General features: G+C 52.7%; 2 protein-coding genes across 2 annotated transcripts in view; one reads left to right on the top strand and one right to left on the bottom strand.

Moving 5' to 3' along the window:
- The window catches only part of COG7 (component of oligomeric golgi complex 7), an 88,712-nt gene extending 81,905 nt beyond the window's left edge, over positions 1–6,807 (top strand). The window contains exons 16-17 of the mRNA XM_040257798.1: positions 3,635–3,778; positions 6,407–6,807. Coding sequence (XP_040113732.1) covers positions 3,635–3,778; positions 6,407–6,573 — 311 coding nt within the window. The 3' untranslated portion in view covers positions 6,574–6,807. The remainder of the gene's footprint in view (positions 1–3,634; positions 3,779–6,406) is intronic.
- Positions 6,808–12,535: 5,728 nt separating this feature from the next.
- SCNN1B (sodium channel epithelial 1 subunit beta) overlaps positions 12,536–17,241 on the bottom strand; it is a 73,754-nt gene continuing 69,048 nt past the window's right edge. Inside the window, exons 8-13 of the mRNA XM_040257790.1 lie at positions 17,032–17,149; positions 16,259–16,334; positions 16,113–16,170; positions 15,423–15,484; positions 14,091–14,166; positions 12,536–13,370 (exon numbers count right to left, since the gene is read on the bottom strand). Coding sequence (XP_040113724.1) covers positions 12,990–13,370; positions 14,091–14,166; positions 15,423–15,484; positions 16,113–16,170; positions 16,259–16,334; positions 17,032–17,149 — 771 coding nt within the window. The 3' untranslated portion in view covers positions 12,536–12,989. The remainder of the gene's footprint in view (positions 13,371–14,090; positions 14,167–15,422; positions 15,485–16,112; positions 16,171–16,258; positions 16,335–17,031; positions 17,150–17,241) is intronic.

Genomic DNA, 17,241 nt, shown 5'->3' with positions numbered 1-17,241 from the left:
GCATTTTCTGATAGAAAAATGTTCAGCATTTTCTGAGGAAAAAACTCAGTGTTTTCTGATAGAAAAAAGGTTTTTTATCATAATGCGTCAGAGTCTACGCCTTACAGTTAATGTGTTTTGTATTGGTGTCATAGCATAAAAGCATATTACAAGGCTTAAGGATTCAAGGTCTCTTTATAGAGTTATCATTGCTCTACATGGAATGAAAGCCACTGGTGCTTGTGTTTGATTGGACATCCCTTTGGTGTCAGTTGTTTGGAAGTCAGTGATATTTGCCACTGAAATTGACATCCATAGACTTATTATATACTTCCATGGAACTTTGTTTTTAAGTGACACTATGCATACAGACTTCATTTCTATGTCTATTAAGAAATGTACTTAATTCTCCGTGTTATCCTTGACTCTTTAAGGGCTGTGCTATAATGAGAATATGTTCTATCTTACTGTTAAACTCTAATTACACATACTTTCTAAGACAGTCCTTTGGATCCTATAAATGTGAATTTTGATGTAATAACTGCTAATAAAATTATACTGAAACAGTAAAAAAAAAAAAGTTAAAATGTTAAAATGACTTTCTGATTGCTATGGTCCTGCAGGGCCCAGGAGCATCAGCCCTCTGGTCATCAGAGTCAGGCGAGGCGGTCCCTGTGGGGAACCAGGGTTGGGAAGGAGCACGGGGGGCAGGGCACAGCTGCTCTTAGTGGTGCAGAAGGAGACACAGGGGGGCCCACACCCTCAGCTTTCAGGAGGCCATGTCTGGCATGCCCCTCTGTGCCCCGAGGGAGGAGGAGAGTGCAGAATGGTGTTTTCCAGCACCTCTCCCACCCCAGGATAACCCTGGGATAGTCCCTGTGCCTCTGGCTGAAGCTTTAAGACTAGCAACTGAATTTCCTTTGTGTGTAATCTGGTCACCTCTCAAACTGCTGCCTTTGCTCTGGTTCCCAGGATGAGTCTCTTTGTTCAAGCTCCTCAACAGGGGTATCTCAGATCCCCACAGCACCCCCGGGTCCCACTGGTTTCAGAGCCAGATGTTTTGGGGACCTCATCTGACTGGTGCGGGTTCCAGGTTTGGGGCGCCAGATGTGGGGCACAGACAGACCCTTCGCTCCTCAGGGAAGGGACTCTGCCCATGAGATCCCTCCCTGCTGTGTGGGGGTTTTGGTGAGGCTGTATCTCTGCCTCTCCGGAGGGAAGAGGTCCGGGAAGATCCCATGTGCCCCAGGGCAGTTGAGCCCATGTGACACAACTGCTGAAGCGTGTGTGCCCTCGAGCCTGTGCTCCTCAGCAAGAGAGGCCACTGCAGTGAGAAGTCCTAGCATCGCACCTTGAGAGTAGACCCTGCTGCCTGCGAATGGAGAAAGCTCGTGCAGCAACAGAGACAAAGCACCACCAAAAGTAAATAAGTGCTGTGTTTTAAAATGCTCCCAATAAAAAAAAAAAAAAAAAAAAATGCTCCCAATATAAAACAGAAAAAGGACAACCTTAAAAAAAAAATTTTTTTTTAACTATTTTTCATGGAACTTTCCACACACACACCCCAAGTCATGAGACTAGTACAGTGAAACACCAGACACTTATCCCATGGGTTTAAGAATGGCTTCTTCTTGTTTCGTATATTCTGCTTACATTTTTTGCTAGATTGTTTAAATCAAATCTCAGGCATCATGTTATTTCATTTAGAAATACTTCATTTTGTATCTTTTACTGATAAGGATTAAGTTCAGGTTCACATTCTTTGGCAGGAGAATGTAGTGCTGTATTTATCGTCTGTTGCCTTACATCAGGAAGAGCATAATAGCTTATTGTTTCACTGCAGATGCATATGGAGAAGGCCATGGCACCCCACTCCAGTACTCCTGCCTGGAAAGTCCCATGGACGGAGGAGCCTGGTGGGCTGCAATCCATGGGGTCGAGAAGAGTCGGACACGACTGAGCAACTTCCCTTTCACTTTTCACTTTCATGCAGTGGAGAAGGAAATGGCAGCCCACTCCAGTGTTCTTGCCTGGAGAATCCCAGGGACGGGGGAGCCTGGTGGGCTGCCGTCTGTGGGGTCGCACAGAGTCGGACACGACTGACGTGACTTAGCAGCAGCAGATACATATATAGAGATTTAGTGAGTATGTGGTTGTTTCCATTCACTCACTCACATGTTTATTAATTGTTTACCATGCACTAGGCTCTGGGTTGAACATTGTTAAGAAGGAAAAAAAAAACCTTCCAGCCATAAAATAACATTGTAATAATGGTTGTAACCATAACAAAAAAAAGCCAACCTGGGTAATTTTTTGTTTTTAATCTTTCATTCAATATGTTATTATGAAAATTTTCAAGCATACAAAAAATTGGGAAAAATTACCCAATGAACTAGCATTCCAGTCCTCCTGTTTTTTCTTTTTTAAAGATTTTATTGAAGTATAGTTGATTTACAGTGTTGTGTTAGTTTCTCACTTACAGCAAACTAATTCAGTTACACATGTATAAAAATTCTTCATATTCTTTTCCAGCATTTTAACAGTGAAAGTTTTATGAAGCAGTTGGTTAAACAGCCAATAGGAACTTTTTGGCTTAGATATGGGCTTTCCTGGTGGCTCAGACGGTAAATGCGGGCGACCTGGGTTTGATCCCTGCGTCAGGAAGATCCCCTGAACAAGGGAAAGGCTATCCACTCCCGTATTCTGGCCTGGAGAATTCCACGGACAGAGGAGCCTGACGGGCTAGAGGCTTAGATACATGATAAGTAGGTGGGAGATTTAAAACTCATTCCCATGAGGAAATTGAACTTCAGGAACTGTGAAGTGATGTGTGCAAGGGTCCCGCCTAGTGGGCTAGAGCAGACACCTGCAAGAAGGTTGCAGGCTCCCTGTGTCACGGTCCTCTTCCCTGGTAGAGGTACCTGCTTTGGCCACAGGGAATTGGGAGATCTTTGGAGGCAGCTGGAGCTGCCGTGGAGTCATGATTCTGGGCAGAGGAGGCAAGTGCTGCCCAGGTGTGAGTGCTGGGCCCTAGGAGGCCCACCCCCCACTCCCTCTGACCTGGGTTACAGACAGGGCGGTCAGCTCCTGGTCTGCTAGTCAGGCTCTGGGCGGGTCGTCTGATGGGGAGGCGCAGAACTCCTCCTGGCCTGTGAGGCTGCATCGGCCCCCAGACTTTGAGACCGCTAAGGTTGTCCCACCTCACCTGACTGTTCTCTCTTCTGAGTCCTCCTTAGACTAAGTCAGTACCAGTTGACCTAAGATGTAATTCTGTTTCCTGTGTTGCCCACTGAGACCGTAGCTTTGTGTATACATGTGGCACCTATCATGGCTCTGGTCACCCAGAACAGCCCTGTACAAGCTGGTGAAAGTGAACGTGTTAGTCACTCAGTCGTGTCTGACTCTTTGCAACCCCATGGACTGCCACCCATCAGGCTCCTCGGTCCATGGGATTCTCCAGGCAGGAATACTAGAGTGGGTTACCATTTCCTTCTCCAGGGGATCTTCCCGACCCCGGGATCAAACCTGGATCTCCTGCATTGCCTGTGGATTCTTTACCGTCTGAGCTACCAAGGAAACCTGTGCAAGCTGTCAGTGGGCAGTTTTTCCTGACCAGGCTCTGTTTCTTTGGTGACGACCGTCTTTCCCTCTCCAGGGGATGAGCTGCCCGAGCTGGACAACATGGCCGACAACTGGCTGGGCTCCATCGCCAGAGCCACGATGCAGACCTACTGTGACGCCATCCTGCAGATCCCCGAGCTCACCCCACACTCCACCAAGCAGCTGGCCACTGACATCGGTGGGTCCCTGTGGTGGATCGGGGAGGGCCAGGTCTCCAGGAAGGTTGTCCCAGGTCTCCTCTCAGCTTCAGCTCGGGGTTGGTCTAGGAAGCTTTGTTAAAAATGTGGATTCTCCAGTCCCTGCCCCCAGAGGTTCTGACATGACAAGTCTGGGTGGAAGCCTGGGCACCAGTAGTTTGCCAGATGTCCCCGGGGATTCTCATAGCTGCAAGGGCCGAGAGCCGTTCAGGGGCGCCTTGGCGAGATAGGGTGGGATGGGTGAGGCAGACTGGTGTGATGCTGCCCTGCCCTGCCTTGCCTTCTGCTCATCCATATAATCATCATCCAAACCGACGTTGATTAAGTGCTCACTACAGGCAGGCATGCAGGTCCTGAGCCAAGCTCTCGCGCCCATTGTCTTATGCAATCTTCAAACTCCCCTGTGAGGTCGGCGCTCCTGCCTTCAGTGCTCTGATAAGGAAACAGGAGCACAGAGCACTTGCGTCACAAGGCCACCCCACCAGGGTCATCCCGCCGTCTCCACCCAAGTACCTGCCTGATTCCCAGGTCAAGGGGTGTGTGCCCATCTCCTCCTGCTGGCGCACGTCCCTGGAGGTGTTGCCTGCCACACGGTGGGAGGTGCTCTGAGGTTGGGGTGCTGCAGGCAGGCGGTCGGAGCGTCTCCTCACCTTCTTGGTATCATTCCAGTGACTTGCCGGCTCTTTTGCTGGAGGCAGCTCTTGGAGTGGTCAAGGGAGGGGATGATGGGAGCCTTGAAGAGTAGCAGCCTGGGGACCCAGCCAGGGCTTTGACCTGAGTGAGCACAGGGCCAAGCCAGCCTCTGGTTTTGCCGAAGCAGAAATAGAAGTGAGATGTTTTCCTCCAGGTCATGGGGCAGTGAGCGACGGAGCCAGGCCTCGAACCCAGCTGCATGACTCCTCTCACTATGCTCATTCTTGGTCAGCTCTCAGCAGTTACAGAGCAGTGGCCAGCTCTCGTCACCTCACAGGGCACGTGTTCAGAGGAGAGGTGAAGAGGTTCCCATGTTCATCAGTGGTCCCTGTTAGTACAGGCGGGAGCACTGAGAGGAGAACCAGCAAAACTAGCGAGTGAGATTTGGGGGCGGCCCCTGGAGTTCACTTGTCCACATGTCGTCTGCACCCACTGTTCAGCTCCCATCCAGATCCACCTCTTCACTCGCTCAGCAGTGACTGACCATCTGTTGCATAGCAGCCATCGTGCTAGGAGATAGGATAGAACCAGAGTGGTCTGGACAGTTCCTGTGCTCACTGAGCTTCCACCAGGAGGGAGTGAGTGTGGGCTTAGGGCCCAGGAAGCTGCCCGGTGGTAACAGTAGGGAGTGGTGAGGTCTGTGGCAGCACACGGACACCTTAAAAACACAAAGTTAAACGCTGAAACAAAAGCACTCTTGCTGTCTGGACAGAAGATGGTGTGGTAGATCATGGGCTGCCACTTTGCAGGTCCTGGCCTGCAGTCGAGGGGAGCCCACAGTTTTATGGGTGCACATGGGCCGGAGGCAGGTGCCTGACCGGTTGCTGGCGCCCTTCCTGGGAAGTGGCTTGTCTGAGGGGGGACGTGGGGTCAGGCATCCAGGACAGAGCAGGCACCGACTACGGGCTGTGCCGAGCCGGGTCTCGGAAAGACACAGGGGAGATAGAGCCACGCTGGAACTCCAGCCTAGTCGGGGAGGAGAGATTGATGCGGGCGGTGATCAGAAAGTAGGAAGGAACTTGCTGGGTGATGTGTCTCCCAGCCCCTGGGAGCAGGAAGAGAGGGAGGAGCCGGAGAGGGCCGGCCGCGCTGCCCAGGAAGGATGAAGGGAAAGAACGCCCAGCCATAGACCACCTGTATCACGGTCCTTGTGCCTCTTCACCCCCTGAGCGATGCTGCCAAGGGTACTGACTGCCTCCACAGGAGGAAGCAGAGACACGAGAGGTCAAAGGAGTCACTGAGGTCACTCCGGCCTTGGAAACCCTGTTTTCTCCTCCACTCTGTCTGTTTTGCCTGAGCTCGCCTGCCAGTTAGGATGGGGGCGGTGCTCCTTTTCAGGACAGGCCCCTCACACCCCTCTCTTGGAAACTCTCATCGACTGGGCCTGGGGGCAGGCTCAGGAATCTGTCCTCACTTGTACCCCAAGGGGTTATATCTGGAAGTTGTGGGAACCACATTACACCAAGGATCGCCCCCAGCACCATCTGCATCCCCCTGTAGGGGCTCTGCTGGGGGACCTTTGGGAGCTGCTTAGAGAAACCCTCTGTCTCCTGACCCCTTGGGTTTTCCATGTGGTCAGTGGGGGCCACTGGGGAGCAGGGCTGGAAACCCAGGAGTTCTCAGTGTAGAGCTTCAGCTGAGGTTGTCTGATTGGGCTGCAGAGATGAGTGTGTGGTGGCGATGTTGGCAACTCCTTCATTTATTTAGAATTCCTGGGCCTGGGCTGAGCTCACAGTCATATTTGACCATCCTGTAAAATACCCTCAGAGTGAAGGCTCACGGGCTGAGAGCAGACCTGGCAGCCAGCATCGGGGGGGTTGGGGGGGCGTCTTGTTTCTTACTACGGGGAGGCCCTTGGGGCTTGTCCGCTTGGTGCTGAGTCTGTTGGTCTGTGTCCGTCTGCTCCCACCCCACAGACTACCTGATTAACGTGATGGACGCCCTGGGCCTGCAGCCGTCCCGCACCCTCCAGAACATCGTGATGCTCTTGAAGGCCAAGCCCGAGGACTACAGACAGGTCAGCAAAGGCCTGCCCCGTCGCCTCGCCACCACGGTGGCCGCCATGCGGAGTGTGGACTACTGACCCCATGCCCCCTGCTGACAACAGTGTCAGGGCTACAGAACTCTCCAGAATGGTCTTGCTCTAAAAATCCACCTGGGATTGGCCAGAACTTATTTTGAAAGGACTTGGTTCATTTGTATAATCAAAAAGAAGCCTGTAAATTAGAGGTAAATTATTTATTAGGAATTTTCAGATAATTTTTTAAAATGATTCCATCTTGAAAATGCAATTAATAAATACCATGAAATGAAAGAAGGCCATTTTCTTTCCATTTTTACTCAGCAAATATTTGGGTGCTCCCCACGTGCTGTGCTGTCCACCCTGGGGATTTGGCCGGGAAGGAGGCCGAAGCAGGGAGGGAGAGAGAATTGGCAGGTAAACTGACTAAGGTCTGGCTTCCTTGGAGGCTCAGTGGTAAAGAATCTGCCTGCACTGTGGGAGACCCAGGTTTGATCCCTGGGTTGGGAACATTCTCTGGAGAGCAGCATGGCAATCCCCTCCTGTATTCTTACCTGGGGAATTCTATGGGCAGAGGAGCCTGGTGGACTACAGTCCATGGGGTCGCAAAGAGTTGAACACGAATGAGCGACTAACACTTTTACTTTCCTTTCCGACTAAGATCATCCAAGATATTAGTGCTGGGGGCCCAGAGGGCGTCAGGTGGCAGTGGCCTGGGAACAGCTGGGCGGGCAACCCCAGGACCTAAAGGATGAGGGTTGTGCATGGTGACGAGCTGTGAGGAGTTGCTCAGGCTGAGAGCAAGGGCAGACCAGGCCCTGGACATGTCCATGGTCAGCAGTGGAAATGGGAAGCCGGAGACAAGGTCAGGGAGGAAAGAGGTGCAGATCATAGCAGGTCCTGCAAGCCATGGTAAGGACTTTGACTTTCCCTTTTATGAAAAACCTGCCGGGTGATGTAGATTCTGTCAGGTTTTTTTCTTTTTTTTAAATTAACTTTTTTGACTGAAAAGCCCCGTTGCTGCACACAGCCTTTTTTCCAGTTGCAGCAAGCAGGGGTTACTCTTTGCTGCGGTGCTCAGGCTTCTCACGGCGGTGGCTTCTCTCGCTGCAGAGCACAGGCTCTAGAGCGCGGGGCTTTAGTAGTTGCTGCACGTAGGTTCAGTAGTGGTGGTGGCTGGGTTTTCGAGCACAGGCTCAGTAGTTGTGGCTCACAGGCTTAGTTGCCATGTGGCATGTGGGATCTTCCTGGCTCAGGGATTAAACTCCAGTCTTCTGCACTAGAAGGCGTATTCTTTACCGCTGAGCCACAGGAAGCCCTCTATCAGATTTTTTTTTTTTATCAATAGCTTCTGTATCTGTTAAGATTTTAGTTGGCTATAAGTAACAGAATAATGTAATTTGAGTGACTTAAATAAGAATTGATTTTTGCTAGTAACAGAGTCAAATGGTGGTGGCTATGGGCACTGATTTAGTGGCTGGACCAAGTCAGGACCAGCCTCTCTGATCTTGACATTCCCCTGTGGGCGTGGTGCCTCATCCTCCCGCAACTAGGTACAGCATCTGCATCCAGAGAGGAAGGAGCCAGAGAGGGGGTGGCCGAGCAGCAGTTCCATCCCTTCCACTAGGGAGGCAAAGGCCTTCCCAGAGCCCCACCCGTGACTTCCTCCAAGGCCTCATGGCCATGTTGGCTCGCCAGCCGTCTCCCCAGCTGCAAGCAAGGCTGGGAGCACAGGAGCAGGACTGACGTCCGCCAGGCTGGACAGCTCTGTCGTGGGGCGTCCTGTGCACTGTGGCATGTTGAGTAGCATCACTGGCCTCCACCCAGTGGATGCCCGAGTTGTGACAACCAACAGTGTCTCCAGACATGGTCCAGAAGGCAAAACCACCTCTGGTAGAGAAACCCTGGCTTAGACCATGCAGGATTTCTTGCCGCCTGAAAATTGGGAGAAGGGCAGGCAGTCGAGTCCCTCACAGGCTCCTTTTGAATTGAACTGCACCATGTTCTGAGCCTGGGTGGGCTTTCCTTGTCTCCTACCCATTGCCTCACATTCCTGGAACATGGAGCCCGGGAATATTTCACACACAAAGGAACTGAGGCTTGGAGAGATCTAAGGGGCTTGCCCAGAGTCACTCAGTGGCTGTGTGCAAGGTTGGGAGCCCAGAGGCATTGGCTCCACCTAATCCCACCCAGGTCAGCCTGCCCGTGCCAGCCCCCTGGGAGGGGTACCGCTGTGACCTCAGCCTCTGAAACAGCCCCACCGGGCTGCCAGGGCCGTGTCTCCCTCTGGTTCTGTCTTCCAGGAAATTCGTACACCTGTTCCCCATACCTTTGGAAACAGTTTGGCTGGCCCTGAAAGAGCATTAGCTGCAAACTTGCACCAAGAAAAATATTTTGGTTTCTCACATGGTGGATCACAGACATCCATGGCAGGGATCAAGCTTGGCTCCTCCCTCGAAGTGGGAGCTGGAGACCTGGAAGGTGGAAAGTGCTGCTTTGAAGTGCAAACCTCTTTGCAGTGACCTCTGCCAGTGTTGGTGAGTGCCACTAAGACAGGCTCAGGCTTGATTCCAGCTTTGCGACCATCCAGCTGTGTGACCCTGGGAAAGTCATTCACCTCTCTGAGCCTTGTTTCCAAATCTGGAAAACAAGGGTCATCATGGTATCTAACTCATAGGGTTATTTGAAGAGAGAGCTTGAGATGAGATGAAGAGCTTCCCTGGTGGCTCAGAAGTAAAGAGTCTGCCTGCAATGTGGGAGACTGGGGTTGGATCCCTAGGTGGGGAAGATCGTCTGGAGAAGGGAACGGCAACTCACTCCAGAATTCTTGCCTAGAGAATTTCATGGACAGAGGAGCCTGGTGGGCTGCAGTCCATGGGGTCCCAAAGAGACACAACTGAGGGACTAACTAACACTCACCAGCAGATGGTAGGTGTATAGTAGATGCTACTTTCATAGTCCTCCAGCACCTGTAATTTACCTTCCCACTCGGGATAGTGGTGGGAATTACAGAGCGCCATTCCTGGGCAATTTTGGAACTGCTAAATTTTCAGGCTCTGATAAGGCCCCAGGGTAGAATAGGATACCCCTTCTCCCCTCTAGATCTGGAGGGGAGAGTAATGACCATCTGCCTGACTCAGAGCCTGCTCTCAGAGGTGGAACCATTATCCATCTTTATGCCAGCTCTCAGTACTCCCCAGGAGAGAATAGCAACTAATGCCCACATCAGCCTGGTCCTTTTCTCCCGTCTATAAGCAGTCCTGGGGGTTGAAAGCTCCTCCCACTCCTGCTTCCACGTGTCTCTGAGCAAAACCTTTCACCTGAGTCTGTAAGGGGCTATCTGCCATAGACGCCCCCTGGGCAGGCTGGGCAGCATCTCCCATCCTCAGTCGCAGTGATTGGTTCAGGATTAGCATATGGCCCAGGCTGATCCAAATGAGCCTCATTCTCAAAATTTTTGCTAGGAAGTTATCTTCCTATTGTGTTGCTGAGCTGAGGGAATGGATTCTGGGACTAAAAGGAAAAGAAAAGCTCATGGAGAGAAAGTATGTAAGACAGATGTCAACACAGAAGATAATAAAGCCAGCAGCTGGAGAAATCACTAGATTGAGCTGAACCCCTGGATACAGCCTTGCCTGTAATCCCTGGATTTTAATTAAAGAACCAATGAATTCCCTTTTTAACTCAAATTCAAATTAACTTGTGACCAAAAAACTGGTAAAAAGAGTTAGATAATAATCATTGCTTTGCCCCATAGCCTCAGATGAGATAATAAATATGAAAGCCCTGGGCTCCTCTGAGAAACTGCTATTCTAATGATCATTGGTATTCTTATGGCAGCAAGAGGATGAGGCTGGAGTCTTGCCCTTGTCACTTACGGTAACAGCAATCTAGTCTAGTACCTTACCTCTCCAAGCCTCAATTTATTTACTTGTAAAATGGGATGATCATATTTCTCAGTGGTTATGAGAATTCAATGAAATAAGACTTACAAAGTATACACTTGGCCTAGTGCCTGGCATGCGGTAAGTGTTTGATACAATACAGTCATTGTTTAAAGACAACAACAAATAATAGTGAGTGTGGTGACAACTACCACTGCTAATAATAACAGCCCTAATCATGGTAGTAAGTGTGATAATTACCAAGAATTGTTGACTCCAGCCTGCAGACTCGGTCTGGCTCTGAGCTGGGAAACTTGGCTTCCCCCAGACTCGCCCTTCTCAGTCCTTAGCAATGCTGCCTTTGGCTGGAGTGGCGCCACCCTCCTCTACAGGTGCCATTGAATGGGCACTGAAAGGGAGCACAGCTTGCCTTTCAGGCCAAGGACTCAGGTGTTCTAGACCAGCAGGGCGGGGACGCCCTGGTCCCAGCACTCATTCACGACCAGGGCTGGCAGGTGACAGCAGGGCCCTGCAGTGGTCAACTGTCTGCAGCTGCCAGATCCCATTCTTCATTGATAATGGCTCCTGTTTCGTCTCTGGGAGGCCGATAGTATTGCCATGTTGTTGTTCAGTCGCTAATTCGCTAAGTCATGTCTGACTCTTTTGCGATCCAATGGGCTGTAGCCCACCAGGCTATGAGTTGCCATCTTTAGCAATGAAAAACACAGGAAGCTCAGTTAAATTTGAATTTCAGAAAAACAATGATTTATTAGTATAGTGTTATTGTTGTTCAGCGGCTAAGGCATGTCCGCCTCTTTGCAACCCCCTGGATTGCAGCATGGCAGGCCTCCCTGTTCCTCACTATCTCCCAGAGTTTGCTCAAGTTCATGTCCAGTGAATTGGTGATGCTATCCAACCATCTCATCCTCTGCCGCCCTCTTCTCCTTTTGCCTGCAATCTTTCCCAGAATCAGGGTGTTTTCCACTCAGTCGTCTGTTTACATCAGGAGGCCAAGATATTGGAGCTTCAGCATCAGTCCTTCCAATAAGTATTCAGGGTTGACTTCCTTTAAGATTGACTGGGTTGTTTTCTTGATTGTATTAGTACAATATGCCCTCAATATTACATGGATGTCTACTAAAAAGTTAATTTGCCTATCTAAAGTTCCAGTTTTGGGCTTCCCTGGTGGCTCATTGTTTAAGAATCTGCTTGTAATGCAGGGACACCAGTGCGATCCCTGGTCTGGGAAGATTCCACACATCACAGGGTAACTAAGCTAGTGCACCACAACTACACTGCCTGTGCTCTGGAGCCCTCGAGCTGCAACTACTGAAGCCTGCTCTCCCTAGAACCCACACTCCACAGCAAGAGAAGCCACCGCAATGAGAAGCCCATGCACCATCATGAGTAGTAGCCCCTGCTTGCCAAAACTAGAGCAAGCCCGTGTGCGCAGCAAAGACCCAGGCAGCCAAAAGTAAGTAAATATTTTTTTAAAAGTTCCAGTTTTACTTATTTTCTCTGGAGCCCCTAGGAACCATGTCCTCATCACCCTCAGACCATGTGATTCTGCAGAGGAGCCAAGGGGCCTTAGGTATGGGCAGGGTCTGATCAATTCCAGCAGCCTACCAACGGGGCACACTGATTGGTTCAGAGGCAGGCGTGTGACTCAGTGACCAATGAGAGTCAGCCTGGGAGCTTGCTGAGACAATTGGGAAAGAGAGGCTCTCTCCTAACTGGGTTTGCTAAGCTGGAGATGTGAGTTTGCAGTTGCGAATGGTCCTTTGCTGCTATAATGTAAGGTGAGCCTGCCTGGGAAGGGAGAGAGAACAGACATCATTTGAGCTGCTGGAGACGCTTGTGCTTAAGCCAGTTTTAAGAATTTATCCCACCTTACCTCCTTCCCTTGCTCTCTTGGTTTTGGAAACCCAAAGAAATAAGTTGGACAACGTTGAAAAAGGCATACTGTTGTGGCTTTCAGGGACAACTTGTCTTTCAGGGACAACTTGAAGGAAACTTAATCACCAGCTTGGGCCTCTCCTTGGCCATGTATGTGCTCTCAAGTCAGCACTGATGCCCTTCTGCCCCCCAGAGATGTATCAGGGCGCTCTGGATGCACAGCCGGACAAAGAAGAAAACTAGACTCTATGTTTTCCACTTTTATTTTCCAGAACAAAACATGTGCCACCCGGCAGGACCCTGATGCGGCTCTCCAGCAACTCTCCCCTCACTCAGCCCACTCACCAGGTCAGCCAAGGCAGGAAGGAAAGGAAGGCTCTTTCTGGGGTCAGAGGGCACAGCGTGCCCGCCTGCCTTCAACTCTGGGGCAGACGGTGACTGGCACTGGGAGGGAAGTAGCCTGGCTCCAGGGGACTGTGCGGGTCTCAGACCCCAGGCCAAGGGTCAGGTCAGGTTGGTGGTGTGGGCAGGAACACAGTTCCCATATCCATAGCAGCACCGTGACCCCTCGGAGCCCTCAGCCTGGGGCTGGCCAAGAGCTGCCAGCCTCTCTGTAGAGGGACCTGGACCCTGGCCTTGGGCGATGTCTCAACTGCTCAGGCCCAAATTCTTGGCCCGCCGGGAGGGGCAGGGCAGGCTCTAGATGGCATCCCCCTCGCTGTCAGACTCAATGACGTCCAGTGGCTGCAGGCGCAGGGAGTCATAGTTGGGGGGTGGGGTGCCCGGGATGGGCGGGTTCTGCTCACGGGGGTAGGCCCCCGTGTCAGGGCCGGGCGTGGCCAAGTCTGGCTGGAAGCCAAAGTTGGTGTGGGCCTCCACCAGCTCGGCCACAGTGGGCGGCGGGCCATCGTAGCGAGCCTGGGCCCGCTTCTGCCGCACGCCCTTGGCAAGGGCCACCAGCTTGATGATGGTGATCCACACGAAGTCGATGATGATCTCCCCGAACTCAATGAGGCAGAGCACCGAGCCTCCCATCCAGAAGCCGAACTGTCCGCCCAGGTTCGAGAGCAGCCAGACAATCTGCAGGGAGCAGGGGGTGAGGGCCTGGCCACAGATCTCTGCCTCAAGCCCAACCTCCGGCTTCCTGTGAGGTGAGCTGGTGGCCGGAAAGGGGGAAGAGGTGATCATCTCAGCCCAGGGAGGTAATCTGGGAGTGCCTATGGGACCTCCCTGCTTCCCTGGTGGCTCAGCAGTAAAGAATCCGCCTGCCAGTATTGCGTCCCAGTCCACCGGGTTGCAAAAAAGTTGAACATGACTGAGCAACTAAACAACAAGTAAGCAAGTGTTAATCTCTCAGTCGTGTCCGACTCTGCAACCCCATTGACTGTAGCTTGCCAGGCTCCTCTGTCCATGGGATTTTCCAAGCAAGAATACTGGAGTGGGTTGCAGTTCCTTCTCCAGGGGATCTTCCAGACCCAGGGATCAAACCCAGGTCTCCCGCATTGCAGGCAAATGCTTTACCATCTGAGCCACCAGGGAAGCCCATAAACAACAAGTTCAGTTCAGTTCAGTTGCTCAGTTGTGTCCGACTCTTCGCCACCTCATGAGCCACAGCACGCCAGGCCTCCCTGTCCATCACCAACTCCCGGAGTCCGCCCAAACCCATGTCCATTGAGTTGGTGATGCAAACAACAGGGACCTTCCTAATTCCTCCACTGGGCTCTGGATCCTCCCCACCCTCAGGCTGCAGGGTGGAGGGGCAGCAGGCAGGGCTGAGGTGTCAGGAGCCCCCAGACTCACGTTATTGGCTGCTGACTCTTCAATGGTGCGATAGTTGAATTCTTGGAAGTAGATATTGAGCTTGACAATCCCCTTCCTGCAGGAGGCAGCAAAGGGAACTGGTGCCCTCTCCCCAACACACACACACACACAGGAAAGGTACCCTCCTCTGGCTCAAGCTTCACACACACACACACACACACACACACACACACACACACAGAGCAAAGGTACCCTCCTCTGGCTCAAGCTTCACACACACACACAGGAAAGGTACCTTCTTCTGGTTCAATGTTCACACACACACACACACACACACACAAAGGAAAGGTGCCCTCCTCTGGCTCAAGCTTCCCATGTGCCCACTCCCAGGAGTGGAGAGTCCAAACAAGAACAAGGAAGGGCCATTCTAGGCCTTGGGGCCACAAAAGGCATCTCTGCCCAGCACCCATTCTGTGCACCCCTTTCTGAACCAGTTCTCCAAAGGACCTGGGGGCCAAGACAGTCCTAAGGATCAGCTCTGGGCTCCCCTCACCCACTCCCAGTACAGTAGACTTGACATAGAGTCCTAGGCCTTGGCCCGCTGTCAGGGGACCCGGGGCAGGGAAGTGTGGCCAAGAGGGCTTCCCCCTTACACGTGATGGTCCTCAGAAAGGTGATGCTCTCTCATAACTCCAGCCTTCTGCTGGGACATCAGCGCCTCTTCCTATTTGTCTAAACAGTTACTACTCCTCCTTAGGGGATTAGCTCAAGGGTCACCTCCCTATACAGATCTCCCTTATCTCTCAGGAAGAAGGGGCCTCCTTCTCTGCTGGGCTCCCTGAGAAAGGGTACTGTGCAGACTCCCACCACCAAAACCCTGTTCATGTATTTCTGTCCTCTAGCCTCGAAGTTCCTGATAGAATGAAAGCTCCTGTCTTTCTTGTGCTCAATGCCTGGTTGTGTTGAATGGATGGAAAGATGCATGAATGGATGGAGGTTGGGTGGGTGGATGGATGAGTGGAAGAATGAAAGGATGGATGATGGAGGGTAAATGGATGGATGGATGCGAGTGGATAGATGGATGGGGAGACGATTGGAAGGATGGATGACGGATAGATGGGTGGACGGGTTCAAGGATGAAAGGACCGGAGGGGTGGATGGATGAAATAACAGGTTGTCCTTTAGGAAATGGTAGGCTCTGAGCCCCCTGGCTGGCCTCTCTCTCACTCCCAGTACTTCCTCCTCCATGCTTCTGGATCTGACCAGTGTGAGAAGGTGTCTGAGCAGCTGCCCTGTGCACAAGCCCCTCCCGCGAGGCTCTGGTTCCTCCTCTTTCCTGCCCTCCCTGGCCAGTCCAGACTCTGAGCTCACCTGCTCAAGGTGATATTGCTGCTTTGGTCCCGCTCCTGAGACAAGACATGGAAAATCCAGTCCTGGAACCCAAAAAGGCAGCTGAGAACAACGGTGCCCGCAGCATCCCCTCCCAGGCATGGGCCCTGCTACCCGTGGGAGGCAGACCACAGCCCTTGGGACTGTGTGTGTGCACAGGGAGAGAGGGTAAAGGCATTGGGTCTCCAGGCTCTCCCCATAGGCCCGGCCTCCCTGCTTCAATTCTTTCCCACCGCAGGCCCTCGCACTTTCTGTTCCCTCCACCCAGGTCCTCCCCAGACCTGCCCAGGCTGGCTCAGCCCCATCCTCCAGTTTCAACTTGAATATACTTTTTAGAGAGGTGGGGAGGGGGCAGTCTTCCCTGACCACCCTGTCTAAAGTGCTCTCCCCTAGTTACCCTTTCAGCATCTGGTTTACTCCCTACACAGCCCTTGGAAATGATCTTATTGCCGTATATCATCTGTCTCTGCAGCTGGAAAGTAAGCTCTGAAAGGGCAAAGGACGGTCTGTCCCATTTACTGCCGTGTCCTCCGCACAGTCCTTGGGGGACATGGGTGGGAGGAGGCAGGGAGGGAGTGGAGGAGAGGTTCCCAACAGCCTGCAGACCGCCGGCCACACGTGCCTCCCATCTGAAGCCGGGCGGCCAGGAGCTTGGCTGCTCCCCTGACTCACCTCAGAGGCCTCGGAAGGCCAGACGGCCATGGAGATGGTCATCTTGTACTGAGTGTCACTGGAAGAGAGACGGCAGCCCATCGTCGCCATCCCCGCCCGCCCCGCCATCCCCGCCCGCCCCCGCCCACCCGACTTGGTGGACTCACTTGCAGGACTCCTTACAGGTGTAGATGCAGGCCTCCCTCTGTGCCATGCTGACGCGCAGGGCTGAGTAGCAATGGGCTGGGTGGGAGGGGGGAGGGGGGAGAGATTTTGAGCCAGGTTTTCTGCTTTGAGCTTCTGGCCGCCCTCTGATCTCCTGGCCCTGAGCCACCTAAGGCCTGTGGTTAGGTTGAGTGGGGAGCACTGTCTTGATCCAAACTCCCCTTGTCATGGAAAATCACCCACCCTAGGTGCCCCCTCTCCAGCCATTTGGCCCCAGCCTGGCCAGAGGGACCCCCTCCCTAGCACCCCAGCCCCAGCTCAGGAGGATCAGAGCAGCTTTCCCTCCACCTGTCAACCCTGAGCCTGGTGGGGGGCGGGCTAGGGCCAGTGGGTCACATGGGGAGGGATGGGTATTGGAAGGGATAAAGTTCTCCCCTCCTGTCCATACATGTTGTTAGTTTTAAGAGGTGGTAGGACTCCCTCTGCCACTGACAACATCCACTGGTGTTTGGATGACACTGGCTTAGTGTGAGCCAGTAGGGGCTCCCCTTCTGGTGACTTCAGGTCTCAAGGACAAACTCTCTCCCGAATGTACATGTTTCATGCCTGCACTTGAAGGCATTGGGCAGCTGCGGGTGGGGAGAACCAGGGCGAGAGGGGCCGTGGACGGTGAGATCTCATGGAGGCCCCCACCCACCACTTGCAGTCACAGCTGTTGTGGGCAGAGGCCCAGTGGGCTGGGGGGGGGCCAATCCCCGGGGGGCTCACCACTCACCCCAGTCCGGGAACTCCTGGTTGTTGCAGTATTTCCTCTTGTGGGGCAGCGGGTACAGGTAGTGGCCACAACCACATTCCCGGATCATGTGCTCCTGGAAGCAGGAACGAATACAGGCCTGGGGGGTGGGAAGGGGCAGAGAGGGGACAGAAGTGAAGGCGACGTCCCCACCTCCGCCCAGGGGGACAGCGCCCAGGGGGCTGGATGCCC

The sequence above is a fragment of the Oryx dammah genome, unplaced genomic scaffold (assembly GCF_014754425.2).
Source record: "Oryx dammah isolate SB20612 unplaced genomic scaffold, SCBI_Odam_1.1 HiC_scaffold_2, whole genome shotgun sequence".
Taxonomy (NCBI): Eukaryota; Metazoa; Chordata; class Mammalia; order Artiodactyla; family Bovidae; genus Oryx; species Oryx dammah.
The sequence above is the reverse complement of the archived record's forward strand: the minus strand, read 5'-3'. Positions and strand labels throughout refer to the sequence as shown.